This window comes from Melanotaenia boesemani, chromosome 3 (genome assembly GCF_017639745.1).
Source record: "Melanotaenia boesemani isolate fMelBoe1 chromosome 3, fMelBoe1.pri, whole genome shotgun sequence".
Taxonomy (NCBI): Eukaryota; Metazoa; Chordata; class Actinopteri; order Atheriniformes; family Melanotaeniidae; genus Melanotaenia; species Melanotaenia boesemani.
The window spans coordinates 562323-588130 of record NC_055684.1 but is presented as its reverse complement, the minus strand read 5'-3'; the positions used below and the strand labels follow the sequence as shown (position 1 = coordinate 588130).

Sequence of the window (25808 nt, the reverse complement as noted above, 5' to 3'; positions counted from 1 at the left end):
ACCCTCTACCTACAGTCCTAGTCAAAGCTTGTCTCCCTTCACTGGTTCCTCACATCACTGCCGTCATTTCATTCCTCCCTCAACACAGGATAAGTTCCACTAGCCTTCAAGACTGCTGCTGTCACTCCGATCATCAAAAAACCTGGTGCTGATCCGTCTGACTTCAATAACCTTCGCCCACTTCTAATCTTCCCTTCCTCTCCAAAATTCTGGAAAAGGTTGTCGCCTCTCAACTCCACAAACACCTCACTAATAATACCTTTACAAACAATTCAGTCTGGCTTCCGTCCTTTTCCACAGCACAGAATCTGCTCTGTTAATTAAAATCAACAACGACCTGCTGATGGCAGCTGACTCCGGTCTTCTCACAGTCTCATCCTCTTTGATCTCAGCGCAGCATTCAACACCATCTCACACAGCATCCTCCTAACAGACTGCAACCCTTGGTGTTTCTCATCCAACCGCACACAGTTTATTCAACTCAAGGTCCACCACTTCAGAGTCCTTCCCCGTCTTGGCACGGTGTACGCCCAGGGAGTCAGTCCTGGGCCCCCTTCTGTTCATCACTTAGTCTTCTCCCCTTGGCTATATTTTCCGTAAACTAATATCCACTTCCATTCCTATGCAGACGACACCCAGCTCTACATCTCCTCCAAAACCGTACTCCTCTCTTCCACCTTCCTCTCTCTCTGACTGTCTCCGGAAATCAAAGCAGGTTCTCCACCAGTTCTCTCAAACTCAACAGCAGTAAAACTGAGGTTCTACTTGTCAGTACGCCCTCCACTCTAACCAAGTCTCAGTTTCTCCATCAACATTGACAGTTCTACTTTTTCCCCCTCCCCTCAGGTCAAGAGTCTCGGCGTCATTCTCAATAGCACCCTATCTTTTCAAGCCCACATCAGCAGCATTACTCGGTCTGCTTACTTCCACTTTCGTAATATCAAACCGTCACTCACTCCGCATGCTGCCGCAATCCTTATCCATAGTCACATCCCGCATCGACTACTGTAATTCACTCCTTTTCGGTCTTCCCAATAAATCACTTCAGGAACTGCAGCTTCTCCAGAAACTCTGCTGCTCGTATCCTGACTCGCACCTCTTCCCTTAAACATATTTCCCCTGTCCTTCAACAACTCCACTGGCTCCCAATAAAATACAGAATCAACTATAAGTTACTGGTCCTCACTTTCAAAGGTATTCACAATCTGGCCCCTCCTTATTTGTCTGATCTCCTCCATATTGCCACTCCCCCCCTCCCTCCCTCCCTCCCTCCCTCCCGTGCTCTCAGGTCATCCTCCTCCGTTCACCTTACTGTTCCCTCTGCCCGTCTCTCTACCATGGGGAGCAGAGCCTTCAGTCGCTCCCCGGCTCTGGAACTCACTCCCATCCGAGATTCAGAACCGGATCACTTCTCTTTCATCATTCACATCTGCACTCAAAACCCACCTGTTTACACTGGCCTACTCCTTACAACACATGTAACTGACTGTTTTGTGTAATTTTTATATCAATGTCCGTTATCTGCTTTTAACTCTTATGTAATTTATATTTTTATTGACTTTTTATTTATTTTTCCTTTTGTGTACGGTGACCTTGGGTGTTTGAAAGGCGCCAAGAAATAAAATTTATTATTATTATTATTATTAGTGTCCCGCGAGCTCTACTGGAAACAATGCATGATGGGGACCCCACGCACATTGTTAAATTGGATGTTTTACTTGAAAGAAATGCAGAAAATTCAAAGAAAAAGAACAGATTTAATGTATGCAAAGTATTTACAAAAACAATGAGCTATGAATAAGTTAAAACTAGTGCTGGGCACGTTAAAGCGTTAATCGCACATTAACGCAACGCTTAATTAACGCCGTTAATTTATTTAATCGCGTTTCTCTTTGTCAAAATGCAGATGGACAGAACAGTGATTTTTGGATGGGAAACTTTTATTTATTATTATTTTTTTAATAAATGCGCTTTTTAATTTTTGCAAGACATGTTTTCTGACTTTTACAAACATGCAGCATAAATCGGGTCTTCTTCTGCCTCTGGTTCGGTGAATCTTGGTCATATTAAGATGAAACTTCCAGCTGTGGAATCTGTGAGATGTGAGCTTTCAGTAGAGGAGTCGTTTGTTCGTGTTCATGGGGAAACATCATCTGTGTTTACATGTTTTTCAGACTTTGTGTACCTGGTCTTTTAATTATTGTTGTCTTAACTGTGTTTGTTGGTGATAGAAATGGTTTTACTGAGCTGGTAGCTGAGATTCTGGACTTTCTGTGGATACCACACATGTTTATAGTTACATCTACAGACCTGAAGCTACACCCAGAAACGAGATGTTAACCCATAACTCCCGGTAGAGGAGGCTGCAGGTACAGAGGTGAAGCTAAACAGTCAAGCTAAGAATGAAAGTTTAGAGAATTTATATCCAGAAATCTGGATAATGAAGCAGTGAAGCTGCATGGATGGAAGTTATTGTGCATATTGTGAATATTTCTCTCTCCTCACCATCTAGAAGCTGTGAGATTCTCATCCTGCTTTCTGTCTGTTCACCTGATGCTGATATTAATCACATATTGTTCCTTCTGTGTTTTAGAAGGAAGCAGCTTCACAGCTTTAAATTCATCCTGCTGACTTTTTACCTTTTAGTTAGTAAATCCTGAACATTTCATCCTTCTTTGTCATAAATACTTGATTTTATAAATATATATGAAGAAATATTTTATCTGAAAATTGCTGCTAAACCTGTTTATGTGTTTAGTGCAGGGGTCTGCAGCCTTTCCAATCCAAAGATCCATTTTTCCCTCAGCCACCTAAATAAAACTCCTTTAGAGACGCAAATGTTACCAGACTTTTCAAAAAGGAAACTTAACATATATTTTAATGAAAAGCCACCATAGGATATTTGTTATTTTTGAAGAACCACACTTTTATTTCCATTTTTAGGTTTTAAAATAAAGAAAAACATAAAACTTTTATTAAAAAGAGGATAAACAGGCTTTTTTCTAAGGGATGTAGATATTTGTGGAAAAAGTCCCTGGTTTCCAACCTAATGACAAGAATGATTTAAAAAAATATTTTAGCCACGTATTTAGAGGCATTGTGGAAGGTCCAGAGTTGCAGGTTGGAGACCCCTGATTTAGTGTTTGTAAACCAAAATTTACTGCATTTTCTTTATATAGCAGTAGGCCTTCTTTTAAAGGAAATAGACATTTTGCACGTAACAATGCATTTAACCGTGATTAATTGCAGCATGTCATGCGATTAATCATGATTAAACATTTTAATCGTTGCCCAGCACTAGTTAAAACACTAGAAAAGAAAGGAAACACGTAAGAGCTGTTGCAACCAACAGCCAGCTGACCAGCGCCGAGGGGAAAAAACAAAACAAAAAACAGACAATCCATGTTTACATGGACACAAGTATTCAGTTTAAAAGCATGTTCTGAATTAAAATGCTTCATGTAAACATACCAGTTGGAAGTTTGTGATTCAATCACACTTAGTCAGATTAAAATTTCTTTCTGATGGAGAGGGGTGGGTTATGCTGATTGTTGTTCTGATCAGCGTGTATGAAAACACATGTTCTGAATGTCAGGTAGAAATGATCCTTACTGAGCATGCCTGGTTCGTCAGCCGTACAGCTTGAATAGTACTGTTCGCTTCACTCAACTAAGTTTATGTAGCAATAAAAAGGGGTGGGAGCAAAAGAACTGGTTGGTATCTGATACAAATAAATACATTCCTTGAGATTTTTAAAAGAATTAGGAATTATTATGTGTGTGTGGGGTGGGGTGGGGGGACTGAAACACACACACAGCATTGTTTACATCAGAGATCACTATTTCGTCTTCTAATGCTGTTTCTGGAAAGTCAAACAGTGGTACAACTCTGCATGTCAAAGTGATTTATTCCATTCAAACATGGGATGCATGTAAACACACATCATGACTGGAATAGCAGTACACTGCTGATCAGAATTATAACCACTGGAAATTAAATTTATTATGTACTTTCCTGGAGCCACCCTGCAGTATCCCGAGGCTGAAAAACTCCATTTCACATCTTTTCTTTTCATCCCTGAGCATCACATGATGGCTGCATTTTGTTTTACGGCACCACGTCACATGCTAGCAGCTGGATATCAAGACACTGGCTGATTTTAACATCACTGTGGTGATTCAAGAAAGAAACTCAAGAATACAAGAAGAGAAGAAAGATAAAGATAGAAAGCAAAAGACAAGAAAACCTTTCCTGGCTGGAGAAATCTCAGAGAAGAGACGGGCTGAAGACGATGCTGGATTAAGGTACATTTATGCTCAATGCAGAAGACGGATACGCAGATGGAAAGACAGTTTCGTCCGTCTCTGTGTCGGTTACACGTAGCTATCCGTCACTTGACTCAGAAGACAGAGCAATACCACCGGAAATTGAGGGGCAGTGCTGAGTAGAAAAGCTGATATGCGACCAGCAAAAGAAATAAACCAGAGAAGAAGAGGACCAGGAAGGGGAAAACAGAAGAAGAAAGAAGACAAGCATAACAACTGTAGAAATTGCACAAGCTCTTGAATACAGACTATATGCGAGTGTTAAGGGTGTGTTGGGCGGTTGGAAACAACTTTCAGAGGTCGCCAACTGGTGTCTGAAACTGATGTCAGATTGCGGGAATGAACTCTGAAAAAAGCACGGCCCAGGTTGTCTAGTTTCTTCTTGTCATGTAGCTCTAAACAACTTATCCTCAGTATATTTAAACATTGAGCTATTCCTGCTTTGTTCTTGCTGAGTCACACGCAAAAGATGATCCTTTCCACCAATCAGAGGATTGCAGCATGTCAAGCTCAACCCTTTTGGGTCGGATCGGTAAGCTTGGGACCCCAACAGAAGGGTGGGATGGCTCGGATTGGATATTCTGGCATCTTTCCCAGGTTCTGATGGTGGAAAAACAAAATAATGCATACCGACCTGTCCCGTTGGTGGAAACAGGGATTAATTCTCTCATTAAGAAAAGTTATGTGCGCTTCTGTAAAACTTCTTATGTCCTGTCTTCTTTTATGTGTACATTTAATTACAATTTTTTTAAAAATTGTTGTCATTACATTTCACATGCAGTTACTTACACAACCGGTACAGATTCTAATCTAAATAAATAGCATCTCAAACACCACATGAAGGTGTAGTTAGAGGTTCCCAGCTCCCTTCTCTTTGTCTGAAAACAGCTTAAATTCAGCACATACTTGACACGTATTCCCTGAGGATAACCCTCTCCATCCATTTCTCCTCCTAACCTTTTCCTTAGTCATGCACGCCAGGTGACTCGTGCATCGCTTTCTGAACATTTCAAATATGATTTTATTAAAACACTTTATCCAAGCTTGACTTATCCTTACATCTGACAGAATATTGCGGAGTCCAGTGCTCACCCCCACAAAAGCACATGGTGTGAACCAGGGCTCTTTGTCTGCCCCAGGCAACATTTTGGTTTTATGCCCCGCGTATGGTCTTCCTAGTAGCAAATTCATTGATAGTATTATCAAATGATATTTGACCTGAGACATCTTGTTTGATGCTCATCAGTGCAAGCCCACAGTCAGTGACTCATCGTTGACCTTAAGTAGGTTTTCAGTAGTTTTAACTTTGACAAGCGGAAGCTACTGTCACAGGTAGTGTGACAGCAATTCTTAAGGCCACCCACATATTTGGGAAAATTTCTTCAAGTTTCTTCTCCTTCAGGTAACTCAGGATTTCCATTGTTGTCATGCCAGTTTTTGGCAACATTGGGAAATTCTTGATTTCAAGTGCAAATTCCTTCCCATCAACATCTTTGGTGTCCTTGTATGACAGAGTGTTGCGGAGGTTGTCACACTCCTTTGCAAGTTCTTCCTCAGGCAAATTAGAGAAGTTCACTAAGACTCCAAACTTGTCCTTAACATCACCCAATTGCTTGAAGCGTTCTTGCAGTGGTGTAGCCGATGCATCAACAATGGCATTGAAAAAGGAAATTTCAAATTTCTTCAGTGCATCTCCCTCTGGCTCATCAGGAGATTCATAAAAAAAACTGTCTTTTGGTTTTTCTCAACCTCTTCTGTTTTAGGACAGCATCCACATTCATCTATTCACAGAGATCTTTTGCAGATACCTGCGCAGAACCAAACCCATTGCTTCTGTAGCTCACCAGAGGGGGTTCAGTTGTCCTCTGGAGATTCAGAGCCACGCCCAGCTGCATTGACACCGACTGCAATGCTTTGCTTTGCCTATTATGGATTTTGACCAGCATATCATACCACACAACGCTACAAATGGAGAAGCGGTACGGCCCAACTTCTTCAGCCAAAGACTGTGCCTCAGTTTGTACCATTGAATCAGCGGCTTTCTCCCTGACCTCAAGAAGGGCATCCCTCACCTCCGCTATCCGGAATCTCACAGCCTGAACACTAATAATCCGACTTTCACATCTGGTATCTGACCAGGATTTTATGGTTGTTGCAACATGGTGGTTTAGGATAGCCCACCTTTGTGTGGAGGCAGAGAATAATGCAGAAATTCTCTGTAAGTAGCCAAAATAGCTATGGGCATCAGTGGAACTTTTTGCTGCATTAGCAACAACAAGGTTTAGAGTATGTGCTCCACAAGAGACAAATAAAGTTCTGGGATTTTTTTCCAAAAGTCTGGCTTGGACACCTTTTGTCTTTCCATTCATATTGGCACTATTGTCAAGTCTGTCCTCTGCAGTCTTCAAAGGGAAGGTTGAAATCTTCTCTCTCTCTCTCTCTCTCTCTCTCTCTATATATATATATATATATATATATATATATATATATATATATATATATATATATATATATATATATATATATATATATATCATGAGTTCAACTTCCTTTAAAAAGTTCCCATTGAGAACTTCCGGCGGCAATGTAGAGCGAGGACGCATGTGAGAGGGCTCCCGTTTTTCTTCGACTCAAACTCAAATTTGACCCCATCCAACCCATAGGAACTCAACGTAATCGTCTCTTTTGCGAAAGCCAAGTTTTGTTTTTTTTTTTTTTCAGTTTTCTCCAACAAGTATGAGCAACTCCAAGAGTGCTAAACAGGCCCACGGCATGCAAACCCCAGCTACTCGCGCCGCCACGTCAGCTTGCAGCAAGCTAGCATCGTTCGCAGCTAGCAACAATCCTCCAGAATCTCTATCGGGACAAAGCACCTTAACAGCGTCCATAACTTTGGATCAATTGACTGCGGAATTGACAAAACAGAGAGCTTCATTAAAGGAGGACGTCTCCTCCTTAATCCAAGAATCCATTAAGCCATTACAAGCCTCACTGGACACCTTGCAAACCACGGTGAATTCGTTCCAAAGGCGCCTTACCTCTGTGGAGTCCACAGCCGGGGATAACTTCGAACGCTTGACGGTGGCGGAGTCTACAATAACTGAGCTCAAAAATCAGAATAAGCTTCTGCTAGATCGCCTTGATGACCTGGAGAACCGTTCACGCCGAGCCAATCTCCGCATACTGAATATTCCAGAGGGAAGCGAGGAGGGTAGGGATCCGCTGAAGTTCATAGGAGACGCTCTGATGCAGATGATGGGTCCCGACGTGTTCACCGCGCCGCCTGAGCTTGAGAGGGCTCACAGAACCCCGAATACAAAATCTAACCAGAGGAAAACCCCTCGCGCGTTCCTGGTCTGCTTTTCGAAATTCCAGCAGAAAGAGGCTGTTCTGCGCTGGGCCAGGAGCCACGAGCTTATGTACAAAGGAGCTTCGGTGAGGATTTATCAAGATCTGAGCACGGCGCTCGCCAAAAAACGGGCTGCATTTAACGACGTCAAACGAGCGCTGTACCAGAAAAATGTCCGGTTTCAACAGCTGTACCCAGCCCGGCTGCGTGTGTCCTATGGAGGAGATGTCTTTACACTTGACTCGCCCGAAGAAGCTAAAAAGTTCTACGATCAGAAGTTCAGTGAATGACGGAGGTATGACTGTATGTTATCCTGAACTGCATAATCCATTCATAATGGGGAGTTTTGACTGATATACATGGGTGGACTCCTGTTGAGCATATGGCCTCACTGTTTACATTATGGCTACAGGGAGTAGGTTATGTTAATTTGGATTCAGATTTCATCTGTATAATGTTACAACAGTTTCCTCTTTTATTACTTACCTATTATTTATTTAATTTGTTATTTACCTTCTCTTTTGATGTTGTGGTTGTATGTTTTATTTTTCCTCCCTGTCTCCCTAAGTATTCTTGACCACTTGGACATTTTACCTATTCAATGCTGTATAGTTTCTTTAGTGTTTTATGATTACATATCCCTTTTGTATAGAGGGTCATTCAGCACATTTCTGGGAGCCCTCTTGGTTAGATCAGTATGGAAGAAGTTTCGCTAGAAGTTCTTGTGAACGGTGTTAAGCCTGCAGCTTGTTACAGTTCGAGGTTCAAGTATAGGCATTTTGTTTTTAGCACAGTTTGTGCTTGGGTTTTAGAACAAGGTTTTGGGTGGGTACTCCCGTGGATTTCTGCACTTTACAAAACGACTTTACAAAAAGGCCACTGTCATAACGGCAAACATACCAGGTCCTATGTTACTCCTATCACTACATTTTTCCACAAAGTATGGACCAAAGAACGGGTGAAAGAAAAGCCAACGTGAGATTTATTAGCTGGAATGTGAGGGGGCTAAACGGTCCTGTAAAGAGAGCACGAATTTTTAATCACCTCAAATCCTTGAAATGTGAAATTGCATTCCTTCAAGAAACCCATTTGCAAGTTAAAGATCAGATCAGACTGAGAAGAGCTTGGGTTGGTCAGGTTTTTCATTCAAATTTAAATTCTAAGACGCGCGGTTCTGCCATATTGGTACATAAAAAAGTCCAATTCAGTGCTAACGCCATTGTTTCAGACCCTGACGGTCGCTTCATTATGGTCTCTGGGCTTCTCTACAATGACCCAGTGGTTTTGGTTAATGTATACGCCCCTAACTGGGATGATGATTCATTCATGAAGAAAATAACATCGTTAATACCGGACTTAAACTCCCATAAACTAATCTTTGGAGGTGATTTAAACTGTGTAATTGATCCGATACGGGATCGGTCAAATCCTAATTCTACCAAAACATCAAGAATGGCTCGATCGCTGTCGGCATTTATGGAACAAATAGGGGGTATCGATCCGTGGCGTACTCTATATCCACAAGGCCAGTCCTTTTCTTTTTTCTCCCCAGTACACCATTCATATAGTAGAATAGATTATTTTTTTATTGATAGATCTCTCCTTCACTTGGTATCAAATGTTGAGTATTCAACTATAATAGAATCAGATCATTCTCCTGTACTTCTAGATCTTGTGCCTTCCTTAAACAACAAAATACACCCCCCCTGGAAATTGGACAAAACATTACTAGCTGATAAGGACTTTTGTGACTTCCTTTCCAAAAAAATTAGTGAATGTGTAGAATTTAATAAAAAAGATGTTTCCCCATCACTGCTTTGGGAAACACTGAAAGTCGTGATCAGAGGGGAAATTATCTCATACACTGCTAGACTTAATAAATTGCAGAAACTTGAACAAGATCAGCTTATTAAATCAATAAGTGAAATAGATACCTTATATGCAAATGCTCCCTCTCCTGAACTTTATAAAAAAAAGCTGGACCTTCAGACTAAATATAATTTGTTATCTACTGCTAAGACAGAACGTTTACTGCTGAATTCGCGAGGTCATCTTTATGAGCATGGAGATAGGGCAGGCCGTCTCCTCGCACACCAACTTAAGCGTCACACAGCCGGTCAACAGATTCCCCAAATTAGGTCATTGAATGGCAATCTAACAATTGACCCAGATGAAATAAATGAAACATTCTCATCATTTTACTCAAACCTTTATAAATCAGAAACAAAAAATGATAATAGCGACCTGGAACATCTTTTTAGTGGTTTTGTTGCTCCATCTATCACTGACAATCACAGGACTGAGACTGAACGTCCACTGCAACTGAAGGAGGTTGTCGATGCCATATCAGCAATGCAGAGTGGTAAGGCACCTGGCCCTGATGGCTACCCCATGGAGTTCTTTAAAAGATTTTCCAACCAGCTGTCCAAAATTCTACTGGACATGTTCAATGACTCTTTTTTCCCGAAGTTCACTTCCAAGAACGCTGACTGAGGCTGCGATCTTCCTTCTACTGAAACCTGGTAAAGATAATACTGAATGTGGCTCATACCGCCCTATCTCCTTGCTAAATTGTGATGTAAAGATTTTAGCCAAAATTCTAGCCTGCCGTCTGGACCCAGCGATGCATGATGTGATTTCAACTGATCAGACTGGATTTGTATCTGGACGTCAGCCATTTGCCAATATACGTTGTCTTCTGAATGCTATTCACTCCCCTGCGTCCGGCGTGGTGCCTGAAGTGGTCATCTCGCTGGACGCAGAAAAAGCCTTTGATAGGATTGAGTGGGGATATTTATTTAAGTGCCTAAAAACGTTTGGTTTTGGTCCAAATTTTACCTCATGGATCAGGCTCTTGTACACTTCCCCCATGGCCTCAGTGATTACAAATGGGAAACGGTCTCAGTATTTCCAACTGTCCAGAGGAACCCGTCAGGGTTGCCCAATCAGTCCTCTTTTATTTATATTGGCTATAGAACCTTTATCCATCATTCTCAAATCATCAGCCCTACTTAAAGGAATTAATAGGGGAGGAGAAGAGCTTAAAGTATCGTTATATGCAGATGACCTGTTATTGTACGTTTCTGACCCCATTTTATGTATACCCCATATTTTAGATGTTCTACAAACATTCGGGACTATTTCTGGATATAAACTAAATTTAGGTAAAAGTCAGTGCTACCCTGTTAATGACTTAGCTCTTCAGTTACCTGACAATGCCCTGCCATTCCAGATGTCTAGAAATGGTTTCAAATACTTAGGTATTAGTATCACAAGAAATATGGAAAGTCTATATCATGCAAACTTCCTTCCCCTACTTAATAAGACTAAAATAGATCTTAGGAACTGGAGAACACTCAACTTGTCCCTTGCAGGCAAAGTAAACTGTATTACAATGACTATACTTCCGAAATTTCTTTATTTGTTTCAGTGTATCCCCCTCTATATCCCCAAATCCTTCTTCAAATTAGTAGAAAGAACCTTTACCTCATTCATCTGGAGTGGTAGGAGCCCCAGACTGCGCTTAGAGCTATTACAGAGACCTAAACATCAGGGAGGCTTGGGACTCCCAAACTTACGCCACTATTATTGGGCTGTTAATATTCAAAGAACTATGTTTTGGCTGCAGGCACCAGGTTCTAATTGGATTCGCCTTGAGGCGTCTTCATGTAAATCAACAACACTTGCGGCCTTGGTAGGTTCTAACCTGCCTTGTTCTTTCTCACAGTATGTTACGCATAATCCAGTTGTTGTAAACACTTTAAAAATATGGTTTCAATTCAGGCAGGCTTATGGATTTAAACAATTACTTAACATTAGCCCTATACGTAATAATCACCTCTTTCCCCCAGCTCAGGTGGACCCTGCATTTACTCTCTGGCAAAACCAAGGGATTATTAGGTTTAAGGATATGTACTTTCATGGTGTATTTGCAAGCTTCACTGACCTTTCACGTAAATTTGCTCTTCCTCAGTCCAGCTTTTTTCGGTACCTTCAAGTTCGTCATTTCCTTCATCAGCACAACCCAAACTTTCCAAACATGCCTCCAATGTCGATGCTAGACGAGGTGCTAGAACTGGCGGTCAACTCGAAAAGACTTGTGTCCAAGTTAAAGAGCCATATATCAGCTCTTGATAATACTAGTCTTGTGAAAATAAAAACAGGTTGGGAGGAGGAGCTCGGATATGAAATAGATGAGGATATGTGGAATGCCGCCTTACAAAGAGTCAACGACAGCACGTCTTGTGCTAAACTGAATATAATACAGTTTAAAGTTTTGCATAGAGTCCATTTCTCAAAAGCAAGGCTCGCAAGGATATATCCCAACTTAGATCCGAATTGTGACCGATGTCAAAAAAGTCCAGCCAATTTAACCCACATGTTCTGGTCGTGCCCTGCCTTGGTGAATTATTGGTCTATTGTCTTCAGAATATTTTCAGAGGCACTCAACGTTAACTTCCATTGTGATGCGGTGGCGGCCATTTTTGGTATTATAGGCCAAAACCATCCCCCAATTAAGAAAAGCCACAGAGACATATTTGCTTTTGTAACATTAATTGCAAGGAGAAGAATTTTGATGCAATGGAAATCAAAAAATGCTCCAAAAGCATCCATGTGGATTTCAGATCTGATGCAGCACATACAGTTAGAGAAAATAAAATACTCACTCAGAGGATCTAAAGATAAATTTTTCACTGTCTGGGGCCCAATTTTTAAATATTTAAGCAAATTTAAAACCCTGCCTGAGACCCCCTCACATTCTGGAATCTCAACATTTCCTAGTTATCAGTTTGCAAACTCCTTTCAACATATCACATATTGACCAACTATGGATTTGGTTAAAGTAGTAATTTTGGTTAACTAATCTGTCTTGGACAAATGCTGGACAGTATCCATACACAGGTTGCCATGACAACGGCCCAACTGGTTCACCAGCCTTCATCCATAGATGCCCTTTAGAACTTTATTCTTGTTTTTGCTTAATTCTTTAAACCATTTTGTATATCTGGGAGTGGTTCTATTGGGTGGGTTCTTTTTTTTTTTTTTTTTTTTTTCAAGACTAAAACATTTACTCTCTTTTTTGGGGGGGGAATGCTGGCAGAAATATTTTACAAATTTGTAATGACTGTTATGCCTGTCTGTCACTGTTTCCAATAAAAAAATAAATTTAAAAAAAAAAAAAAAAAAAAGTTCCCATTATTTGGCTGGTACAGTCTTTCTGTGCTCCCATTTCGTTCAGCCAACGACTGAATTATGGCCACCAACCTAGTTGGAACATCATGCCACCTCCTCCTTTCAGCTTGAAGAAGTTCCATTTCTATGTTATCAATTGTTTGACCCTTTGTTAGTCTTGTCTCCAGTTCCTTCCATGTGGTCATGTGCCTTAAATGTTTGGGACTCCACTTGTTGCTTTTCAGGAGCTCGCTACAAGTTTAGGCCACTACTGAGGGCTGGCCAGTCAGCAGATCTATGGTGAAATCTGCAGGCGGCAGAGTACTAGCAGAGCACAATGTGATTGTTGCTCCTCCACCTGAAGGCAAATACATACATGCAAAATGTATGTTAGTGTACACAATGTCAAAGAAAAAAATGCAATAACAAATGTAAAAATGTGCCATTTGATTTGTGTCCATGAAATTCTCTCATTTGCTTGTATTGATTTCTAAGGTTCATCAATATTAATAAATTACAACATTAGTAAATACTGCAATAATGTACATTATAACTTCACTGTGATTAAGCTATTTTAGACTGTGCTTATACTAAGCATTACTATACTACATCTACTATAGACCAGCTGTAGAGCCTATCAGACCAGCAGTTTTTGAGAACAAGTAATGAAGAGTGTCAACTTGGTTTGATGAGAAAACAAGTCACTGAGGTTTTTAATTGTGGTTTAATAGATAGTATTTAAGGAAGTTACTTGCATCAGGTGTGTGCCCCTGGACTCTGTCATCTGTGTTAAATGCCTGATGCTGGACTTCCGGTTGGGCCTCGGAGAGATGTAGACGTGTTTTACTGAGCTCTCCCACATGAACCTTGAATTTTGTCAACAAGGCCTTTTTACGCTGTTTGAAGTCATAGAGAGACTGTGTGCACAGTTGAAAAGTGAGAATTTTTGTTTTTCGTTTTGTCACTCGTTTTTGGCCACTTAACATGCCGGACCTGAGGAAGGCTGCTAAAGCTAGCGAACCAACAGAAAGTACGGGCTCTGGACATTCAGCTATACTGCAAGCAATAAACTCATTAAGAGTAGAACTGCTAGTGAAAATGGACGAGAAAGCTGAGATGCAGAACGACGAAATACGCAGACAAATAAGTGGTTTGAGAGACGAGCTGAAAGGTGCTATCGATCAGGATAACATCAAAGCTAATGTGTTAGAGGAGCGCACCGCTAGCTTGGAAACAGCAGCTAACACTCACTCGGATGCTATTGCTAACCTGGAGCAACAGGTATCTGAACTGAAGAAAGACGTGGTGGGTTTGGCAGCAAAGGCTGAAGTTCTGGAAGCGAGGTCCCGGAGATGTAATTTCTCTCATTTGGGGAGAGACCAGCGGGGGGCAATGTTGCTGTTGGCTGATTTCAAAGTTCTTTTTACACTCTCTATTGTTTGTTTTCTTTGTCTTGGTGCTTCTATTTCTTTCTCTTTTCTCTTCATTCTTTCTCTCAGGGTTAGAGATGAGATGCTACAGCAATGTCAAGTTGGACTATCAGTCATGGGTTCCACGGATGGAGTGAGTAGACCAGCAACCAAATTTGTAAGCTGGAACGTGAGGGGACTTAATCATCCTGTAAAACGAAGTAAGGTGTTTTCCCATTTGAACAAATTGAAAGCAGAGGTCATAAAACACACCTTCGCACAAAAGACATCCCCAAATTAAAGAGAGGATGTGTATCACAGGTGTACCACTCCGACCTAAATTCTAAATTTTGGGGTGCAGCCATTTTGATTGGCAAAAATGTACAGTTCACACAAACCAGGGTTATTAGTGATAAAGGGGGACGTTTTGTGATTGTCCAGGGCAAGCTCTATAATTTGCCGGTCGTCCTAGTTAGTGTGTATGCACCTAATTGGGACAACTCGGACTTAACTGGTTGGTTGTATACCAGAGCTAGGTAGACATCATCTGATTTTGGGGGGAGATTTTAATACTGTTCTTAAGCTGTTCTTCTCTAGATCATTCCAAAGTATCTTCTGCCGCTCCCTCTAAATCTGCGAATACGATAAATGCCTTTTGTCAATCCAGTGGAGTAGTGGATCCTTGGGGGTTTAAGAACCCTACTTCGAAAGAATTCTCCTTTTTCTCTGCTGTCCATCAGACGTATTCAAGAATAGATTTCTTTTTGTTGGATCAGTCACTGCTCTGCCAAGTCTTGCTCTTACGAAGGTTTTGTCATTTCTGACCACTCTCCAGTCACTGTAGAGCTCTGGCTCCAGCATAGAATGTCAACTCAATGTAATTGGCGATTCAATCCTTCTTTGCTGTCTGATGACACGTTTGTAGACTTCATTTCAACACAGATTGATTTCTTTCTTGAGACTAACCAGCTGCCAGACATCAATATTGTAACACTTTGGGAAACACTTAAAGTATATATTAGGGGTCAAATAATAGAATACACTGCTCGTCTCAATAGAAACAGATCTAGGCGTTTTGATGAGTTAATCAGATTAATCCATGAGGTTGACCAGCAACACTCTTCTGCCCCTACAGTGGACCTCCGTAAAAAAAGAATTGCACTACAAACTGAATTCGATCTTCTTGCGATACGTTTCACGTTTTTACAATAAAGTATCACGTTTTAACGTGATAGGTTTCACGTTATTACAGTAAAGTATCACGTTATAACGTGATACGTTTCACGTTTTTACAATAAAGTATCACGTTAAAACGTGATACGTTTCACGTTATTACAATAAAGTATCACTTTATAACGTGATACGTTTTACGTTTTTACAATAAACATATCACGTTATAACGTGATAAGGTTCGATTTTTTTTTATTTGGGTGACAACTCCACACTTCCGTATATTAGCACATTTATCTGGAACAAAACTATTCCTCGGGTGCTTAAGACGGTTCTTGAGAGAGGCAAGGTACATGCTGGGCTAGCGCTACCAAATTTTTTATATTATTATTGGGCTGCAAATATTTTTAAACTAGTAACATGGTACAGGGCTTCTAGGGATGGGAAAGGCCCAAGTTGGTATTTAATGGAACAGCATTTATGTCCATCCGTTTCCTTGGCTTCAATGTTATGTGCTCCACTGCCAGTGGAAGTTGGTTCATACACTGATAACCCTATTGTGAGAGGGAGCCTGTGCATATGGACCCAATTCTGTAAACATTTCAGTCATGTACAAGCTTTGGTGTCTATGCCTCTGGCCTCAAACTTTCTTTTAAACCATCTCTTATCGATACAGCTTTTCTTGCCTGGACTAGAAAAGGGATCAACAGTGTGGGGGATCTTTTTGTGGATGGTACGTTTGCTCCTTTTGACTATTTTGTTAGTAAAATTGGGTTACCATGCTCTCACTTCTTTAGGTAGCTTTATTAGATTTTGTTCGTGCCCACTTTCGTTCGTTTCCCTTAAAACCAAATGTTGGTCCTCTTGATGGTTGTCTTGCGCTCAAGCCTCACCTCTCGGGTGGTGTCTCTCAGCTATACACTCTCATTCACTCCATGAAGTGCCTGTCTCTTCTGCCTCTTAAGGTCCAGTGGGAGGAGGAGCTAAACGTTGGATTGACAGATGACATCTGGCAAAGGGCTATACATAAAATATACACATCATCTATCTGTGTTAGGCATAGATTAATACAATTTAAAGTATTTAATCGTCTGCACCTCTCTAGGACCAAACTGGCAAAAATATATCCTAATGTGAATCCTAATTGTATTCGCTGTCATCAAGCCCCTGCTTCCTTAGCTCACATGTTTTGGTCATGCCCAAGTTTAGGTACATTCTGGTCAGAGGTCTTTCACACATTGACTTACATTTGTAAAAAGAATATAAATCCAGACCCTACCATTGCAATATTTGGGGTGGTCAGGGTCTCGAGAGGCCAATCCCAATTAATAGCATTCTCTGCATTGTTAGCCCGCCAACTAATTCTTACAAATTGGAAGTCTGCCTCACCCCCTAAACACTCGCGGTGAGTGTGTGAAACTATGTCCTACCTCCAGCTTGAGAAGATTAGAAGTACAGTCCGAAACTCTGCAGAAAAGTTTCAGAATACATGGCAACCTTTCTTGGATTATTATGACAAAGCTTTTAATGCTAACTCTTTAGACTGGTTCTAATGCTCTCATCTCTGCCCTTCTCTTTTCACCCTTTCCTTTTTCTCTTTTCTCTTCTTGTTTTGTGTTTTGGGGTGCAATCTCTGCATTTGTATTAGGCTTCGATCCCACCTTGTGGTGGAAATGGGCATTATGTAATTTTGTGTTGGAGGTTAGTGGATGTTTGTGATGTGCCCTGTATGCCATAAGATAATGCATTTCTGTTTGTTTGTGTTTCTATTCAAAATAATAAAAACATTTTGAAATAAGTGCCTGATGCTTTCCAGGATGTTCCTTCACTTTCACCTGTATTCAAGCACATTGTACAGCCAGACAAGCAGTGTTTATTACAATAAGTGAAATGATCGTGGATCATTGAATCACATCTAGGAATTATCTTTTATATTTAATATTTATATATTTTAGTGTAGGCCTACTAAATAGAATGAACGTGGCTTTCATAAACAGACTTATTCACCTGAGACAGGCTGTGTTCCTGGCCTGTGTTTCACTGCATCCTGGTGTACTACTATAGGATGTCCTGTCTCCTGCTTCCTGGTGTACTACTACAGGATGTCCCGTCTCCTGCTTCCTGGTGTACTACTATAGGATGTCCCGTCTCCTGCTTCCTGGTGTACTACTATAGGATGTCCCGTCATCAAAGGATGGACACCAAAACTATCCCCAAAATGGTTACCATACTGTATGTGTGTGACAGACAGCTATAATTATAAATATATATATAATAGGATGGATTCTGATTTCTGACATGTCATTCATCAGCGAGCTGCTAGTTAAGAAATAATCTAATCTAGAATAGGAATGGTGGACTGAAGAGAAGAAGGTGTATTCTCTTGTGGGATGGTGAGAGCGCCAAGCATCACAGAGACCAAAATCCTTCATGTTTTACAGTTTCTGAGGATTTCCAGACTCAAAGACTTCCTGTGGTTCTGTTTGTCCAATATAATGTTAAAATCACCTTCTATGTGTTATCTGAGTGACCATAGAGTGAGGTGAAGAGGGACAATGTAACTATTATCAATCTGCCTTCTGGATTTGTTATTTGTTATCATTCATTGTTATCAATGTAAGAGTTTAACCTTCTATTAATAAGAGTTGCTGCTCCTCTTTGCCTAGAATTATAACAAGCTGAGTACACATGTGGAAACTGGGCTGCTGAAAGATCTATTGTTTTTTGCCACACAGTTCTTGCAGGATAATCTTTTCTGGAAGAATGACAGGTGACAAAAAAAAAACCTAAAGGGTCATACATATTACTTACAAATGAAAGGATTCCACGGCTTGTCTGTGGTATATCTTTTGAACCTTTTCTTATCTTGAAAGCATCTGATGCTGCACACCAGATAACTCCAAAATCTAATTTTGGTCAAATAACTGTTATTTCTGTGGACTCAAATTATTTCAAACATCATTAACAAAATTGAAACCATTACAAAAAATGGTGCTTACACTGCCTTTTCTATTAACAGGTCTAAGACTACAGTTATGGCCATTAATTGTGACCAACAAAATATATGTAATACTAGGGCAGCTCGATTATGGGAAAAACGATAATAACAATTATTTTGATTGAAATTGAGATCTCGATTACTTAACATCTTTCCACCAGGTCCCAGTAGCTATAGTTTATCTCAGACCAGCTGCTATGTTGTACCCGGTGTGATCTGGAAAAATGAGTCTGGAGAGATTTTGTTTTCACGTTGAAATCCGTGTCATATACGGCTCTATGGTGCAGCTTGACCACAGGTCCGTAGCGGTGGCGAAACATCGGACTGTAGCCATGTCCTTCACACCACCCTCACCACACTCATCATCCGGGGCCGAAGAGACTCTCCACTAACATGGAGACCAGATGGCAGTGATGTCGTTTATCCAAAGTGTTGAGGAGTTTCTTAATTCCAGGTGTTCACTGTGTTAACTTGAGCACTGGTCTGTGGTGAAAAAGAAGTTATGTTTGTTCATAATATTTGTCTCTTTGTGTCTTTGAGAGCTGGTGGATTATTTAGTCCTGACTCTTCAGTCTAACTTCAGAGGTGTTTGCAACTTGCGTTGAATAAAACCAAAGCGGTCGGGGCTGTGGGAGGAGTCTGCAGCCGAACACTGCGTGTCCAGCGGCGCTTGATTTGCAACTGAAAACAGCACAAGAGCAAACTTAAAAGGAGCAAAAAATTTGTATCATTTCATTTTTATGATAGTTGAAAAGCCAGACTGTAATTGAGATTAAAAATCAAATAATCACCCAGCCATACCTGATACTACAATACAGTATGGAAACACAATAAACATTTTTCAAGCTCTTTATTGTTATTATGCAGCAAAACAGAATTTGAGTCTGTCAGCTGCAGCACACATAAATATGGAAATAGAACTATAATGAAGATATAAAACATATAAAAGCATGAGCGATGCAGTGAACTGGTTCATTCCCATTTAACTTTGAATCTGCGCCATATAAAAGTAACAGAGACTTTAGAAACTAACAGTACAGTCAAATGGCAAAAAATCTCAAAAAAGATGACAGATTTTAATACTTTAGTTAGTTTAGAAGAACAGAACCAAACAGAAATGTTGCTCTCTGTCACATACACATGCTCACAAATGCATGAACACACATGCACACACAAGGATAACTCTGACAAAACCTAAATAACTGATTATAACAATCGCTAACATTACAATGAGAACATATGAATTATATCTACTAGACATGCATTCAGACTAGAAACCGGCTTCACACTCTTATTTCCTTCATTACTTACAATCAACACACAATCAACGTGTCATACAGCAGCTTGCAGAGCTCCAGGATAAAAACTGGGGAACATTTGTATCTGTAGCGCTCCGGTACAGGACCCATGAATTCAGGGTGACCATGTCCAGCGTTATAAAACACAGGGTCTCCCGGTTCTGGTTCTGGCTCAGGTATCTCCCAGTAAAAATGACCTCCTTGGTGCTTCTAGTGTTAAACTTGCATTATGCTTAAAACTGTTAAACACAGGTCCCTCTGTGGACTGCTGAGGTGTATATCGGATCCATGAAACACACCCATATGGAAGGCCGATACCGATATTGGATCGGATCGGTCCCAACTCCAGTTTTAAAGCTGAATGAATAATTTTGGTTTAAAGTTATTTTTAGCTCATTCAAACCTTTTAAATGACTCCGTCTGTCCTCTGGTGTGTTGCAAACTGCTCGTCCTTCAGCTGAAAACCATAAAACAGAATTCACCCTCTTGAGTACTGACTCAGTTGTTCTTGTATTGATTACGTGTTTTTGGAGTGGGCGGAGTCACACAGGTGTGTCAAGCTAATAAATTACTCCGGCTTGCTCCCACAGGAGCATTTGCCAGTCAGACTGTGACTGAGTTCTTTCCTCCGTTATGTGTTCCTATCGGTATTTCAACCCTTAGCAAATGGCCGCGTCAACACACCCAAACTACTGTGATCTTTTGTAGGTTAGAAAACTTGTCAGGAATCCTCCCTGCTTCTCCAAACTGAGCTCTGACGGCTGCAGGTAAGACACTGACAGCTTAGAACACAACCCCACTTCAAACACACTCCTTTAAACATGGCAGTCATTTTCTCCTCTGAAAATTTACTTTGCCACCGGTATTAAACATCACAGAGCCTGTTTCACTTCCCTCACATCCTCCCCATTCAACACTAAACACACACCTTACGTAACCATATATAATGCTGCAAAGCTCAGCTCCATTTTTAATCCAGTCAGTCAAGCTTTTTATGTGCAGAATCTCAGAGACGACTAAAAAAAGCCATCAAGTTAGGAGAGATCATTTCTGCTATATTAAACCAATTAAATGAAACACTGCAGGATGAATTTATATAATCTCGATGTTATGAGACAGGTCCTCTCAGCATGGAGGAGATTCATCTTTCGCTTCCATTTCACAAAGACACAGAGTCATTTCACTCAGAACTCTAACACGATTCTTCCAGCTCTTCTCTCAGGACTTGAAAGACAATCCATCTGTTCCTCCTGGCCGCTGTTCAAGCGCGGTGCCATCTGTTGTGTGGGCCGGAGGTGAGGTAAACGTTTCCACCACTCCTCCGACAGCCAGGGAAGTGGGGGCCACGCTGGCATCTCGCTGCTTGAAAGATCACAGCTAGAGTCCTAATTCATCAACCCAGGCGTCATCAAGTGACATTACAATATGCTAATGTGGCGACGCCGTGCCCTCCCTGTCACCTTGCTCTCCTGCTTTCATCTTCTTTCCCCCATCCGTCCCACCTTAGGGGAAGGAGAGGGGAAGGCTAGCACATCCCCAACTGAGATGTGCTGCCGATATAGAGGGTCCCTGCTAGTGACGTGGAATATGATGCTGGATCTGAGAGCGGTAAGTTTCATTAACCTGCTGAGTCAGCATTACAACTACATCCCTTTTAATAAGCACCAGCCCCTTCCCACCTGGAAATAAAATAATGAAATAAATAAATAAATAAATGAAATAACATGCCCTCCAACGGGACAAAAACATCCCAGTAGGTGTTGTTAATGTGAACACCAACTAAAGACGGCACTGATCTGTTAAATGTCTTCAGTTTAAACATTGAATGAGTTCAGTGGTCATTTTTCTGTCCTTACCCCATGTGACGGGTACGTCAGCCACCCCCAGTCTCCTGTGATGGTCGTTGTGTCGAGAAGATTCACTGCAGAGAAACAAAACAAAACACGGAGGTGAGTCATAAACATTTACCTCATCTTGACGAGGCCTTTTTGGTCTAAAATTAGCCCAAATAAATTAAATATATCTACACAACTACCAGGGCTGTATGTACAGTTCTGGGGCCTCATTTATCAAACTGGTGTAGGTACAAAAACCGCCGTACGCCAAATATAGTCAACTTTTGGGATTTATAAAAACCAAACATGGTGGGAGAATGTTTCTACCTCCACAGCAACTCTGACCCAGGTAAACGCACAAAATCTGGGAAAACGGGAAACAACACCAAGGGTCCAGAATAAACCAAGGAGAAGATGAGGTGGAGAGTCTGCTGCCAACATTTACCAGTCAGTAAAAGAAAAGGAAGCTTTGGTCATTTATTCTGAGATCCAGCAGAGTGGGACAGACTGGAGGTCTAGAAGTGATGCAACACTTATAAAAACACACAAGATTTCCTTTTTTAGTCATTTATTCTTACACAATGCTTTTATAATTGTTGTTTCAATTTCCATCAAGACCGTCTCCGTTTCCCGCAGCTCCTTGTAAACCTAGTTAATAGCGGCGATGGTTCCCTCTGCACCTGCAGGACTTCCTCTGAGGACACGGCTGCTGCGGTGGTGGGTGGAGTCTCTGGCCTCACCCTCTCCACCCACAGCTGCAGCACCGCCCACCCAGCTGGAAAACCCAGCAACTAGAAAGAAATATTATTTAACACTAAATAAACTGGGCTGCATGGTGGTGTGGTGGTTAGCACCGCAGCCTCACAGCAAGAAGGTTGCTGGTTCGAGCCTCGGCTGGGGGGAAGTTCCTTGAGGGCGGTGGCCTGTCTGTGTGGAGTTTGCATGTTCTCCCCATGTATGCGTGGGTTCTCTCCGGGTTCTCCGGCTTCCTCCCACCATCCAAAGACATGATGTTAGGTTAATTGATGACTCTAAATTCTCTTTAGGAGTGAGTGTGAATGGTTGTTTGTCCTCCATGTGTTGGCCCTGCGATGGACTGGTGGCCTGTCCAGGGTGTACCCTTTCTCTCACCTGTTAATGCTGGGATAGGCTCCAGCTTACTCGCAACCTGTAATGGACCAAGCGGTACAGAGAATGAATGAATGAATAAATAAACTGCTAGCAGTCTCAGATGTATCTGTATATGTTTATTTTATACATTAAAACCAAAGACCACATTACCGGCATCATTACTGTCATCTAGCAGCTTTTCTCCAGAACGATCTACTGTGGGCTGCAGCGTCTTGCTGAAGGCCCCGACTGGAAGGTGTTACTGTTCACCCCTGTGGGAATCGAACTTCGGTCTCCTGCTTGACAGACGGATGTTTTACCGTCTGAGATTTCCATCCATACGTTCCAATGCCTCTGGCGTGTCTTCCTTCTGACTCTGTGATGGCAGCATCTCCACCTGCTGCCACTATTCTGTCTTCCTGACACCTGTAACGTCCACGCCGTGTCCACCAGTTAAACATTTTTACCTTTTCCAACGTGGTCCATCAGGATCGCTGTCTCACACCCCGAAAATTCCACTTCTTTTCTCTTTTTCCCTCCTGAGCCATCATGGAAATGATGTGATGAATATGTATTACAGGCGTCCACCTGACCATTTATAGCCACCATGTGGGCGGGGCAAGGCGTCCCTCACGTGCATCCACTTTAGAGTTGATTCTGGTTTATAAACAGAAACAGGTGGAAGACATGCGTGCACACGCTTTGATAAATCTGAAAGTTGGAGTGCGTAGCATTTCGTTTTTGTGCTGCAGACTCTGCCTGTAGTTTGAGAAACGAGGCCCCTGGTGACTACAGAAAACGGAGGTTTGTGACATTACTAATGAAACATGTTACTGTGTCAGAATCAATTTGTGGAAGTATTAATACATCAGAGTTGAAAAACAACAGGTGCAGTGGCCCTGGTCAGCACAATATTAATAGTATGACATTATAACATGATATCAAAGTGATGTCAACTAATTACCAGTCAGCCCTAAAAGGCTGTGTGTGTGTATACAGAAATAGTAACACGCAGGCTATATAAGCACGGAGAAATGAATGTACGTGGTCTTTTATCCTGAAGGGGTGTCCCCCTGTTCGGCCGAATAAAGGAAGATCATTAAAGACCTCTGTCTGCAGACTCTTAATATCAGCAAGCCCTTTTGATAAAGAATTTATCTACGACATTTGGCGAGCCAGCCAGTTAACCGCTGGGGCCGGACGTGTGGACCGCTTTGACTCACCGCTTAAGGAGGTAAGCCCCATTTTAAATCCTTCTGGGTGAAGTGAGCCGAAGCGGAGGGCCATCCTGGCTACAAGTTGAACTTAGTTATACAGCTGCTGTGACTCTGCTGACAGATAAATTTGTGCGCACAAATAAAGTAGTTTATGAGGGCCTTACCAGAAGTAGCTGGGAGGAAGGTCAGTATAAGGCGATATTGGGTAGTTTATGAGGGCCTTACCAGAAGTAGCTGGGAGGAAGGTCAGTATAAGGAGAGAATTACACAGGACTCACAGGATTGCGAGCTTATAGGCTGGTCCGAAGGGGAGTCAGTTTCCGTGGGTGTGTAATATTTCAGGGCTCTATCAGAACCCAGGGGGTAGACTGGACGCAGGCCCCTTGGAATTTTGAGAGGAGAGTCAGTATAGCGGCGAAAGAAGTAATTGGCAACAAAAATAGTAGTGAAAGTGAAGTAAAAGTGAAAGTGATGAAAATGCACCGATCGATCCGTTTCGAGTTTCAAATTTAGTAAAGAGTTAAATACAGGGCTTACAATATTGCGAGCTATAGGCTGGTATTGTAGGGAGTCAGATAAGGAGCTTGAGTAGCTTATGACTAGGATCATAGGAAAAGCAAGGTGCAAAGATCGATCAAAAATCTGATCCTAAATTAAACAGAGCCAGTAGTGAAAGGTTTAAGCTCTGTTAACCCGGGAAATCTGCGTAAAAGGGGCTTAGCGCAGTACAGCTGTGAAAAAAAACCTTGTTGCAACATTAAATGACAAAGAAAAAGACTTTAAAAACTGACTTTTGACATATCCCTCCCTTTGACTGTTCTTCTATTCTCAATAAGAGTGATATGACAGCTGATGTCTTCTGTGTGTGTGTGTGTGTGTGTGAAGCGGATAGTGTGTGTGAAGCGGATAGGAATGGGTGTCTGAGTGAGCTGAAAATTGTCTTGTGACTGCTTTCCCCCTCTAACTGAAAGTAAACTTGTGACTTCTGTGTGAAAAAATAAGGGAAAAGTTTTAAACTGGTTGTTGACTGTTACTTCCCTTCTTACTAAGGGTAATATGACAGCTGATGACTTCTTTGTGTGTAAACCGCCAAGTGTGTGTGTAAGGCGCGTCTGAGCGAAACTTGAGACGAGTGTGTGTGTATGTGTAAGTGAGTTAAGAGTAAAAAGGACCAATGTATGAGATTGAAGCAGCTGCTGGGAATACTGAAAAACTTATGCATGAGCATGTAGAGAGGCCTCTGTTTGCAGTAAAATGCATGGTGTTGTGAAAAGATATAGCATGAACTGAGGTGCATAGATTGACTCGTTCCCCCAACTCACAAGATAGTGGTCTGGTGAAATATGACACTAAGCTACTTGCTAACGCGCATAGACACAAGCACTGACAAAAATAAAATAGTGCTCTGCTCTTGTGCAGCTACAAGGATGTAATCTGTTTTATTATTATAGCTGTTAAAATAAAACCGCTGAACTCTTTTGGTTTCCTTCCAACAGAACACGACTCCTCCCATTGGATTGACACCAAGAAACAGGACACGGAGTTGCAGCACACCCAAATGGATTTCATTTGAGTTGCATGATTATCATATTGTATTAAAGCAGGGTTGACTGCCCATTCTCCTCAAAGGCCTAGAGATGAATATGATTTAAGATAGAGGCCTAACATCAGACCTCCTGACAGATTGAAGGGGGGGGAGTTCCCAATTCTGATAAGAGGAACAAGGGCTGATTATCATCCTTTCTTAGCTCGGGACCTGACAGGTTTGGTCTCAGAACTCCCTCAAATATCCGCAGGAGGAGGCAAGTGGATTAAAGCTTTGGAATCAAACACGGCTGGATCACTGCTTTCACTGGAAGACATCAAAGCTGTCCTCGCTCAGGTAATGGGGTTGTCTAAAATGCAGCGGGTTTTCAAAGACAATG

General features: G+C 41.5%; 1 protein-coding gene across 5 annotated transcripts in view; it reads right to left on the bottom strand.

The window, feature by feature from the left end:
• Nucleotides 1–25808, bottom strand: part of epha8 (eph receptor A8) — a 265597-nt gene that overhangs the window by 159444 nt on the left and 80345 nt on the right. For all 5 annotated transcript variants that reach the window (XM_041981741.1, XM_041981742.1, XM_041981743.1 and 2 more), the window contains exon 2: nt 21578–21642. In XM_041981741.1, the coding sequence (XP_041837675.1) occupies nt 21578–21642 (65 nt within the window). The remainder of the gene's footprint in view (nt 1–21577; nt 21643–25808) is intronic.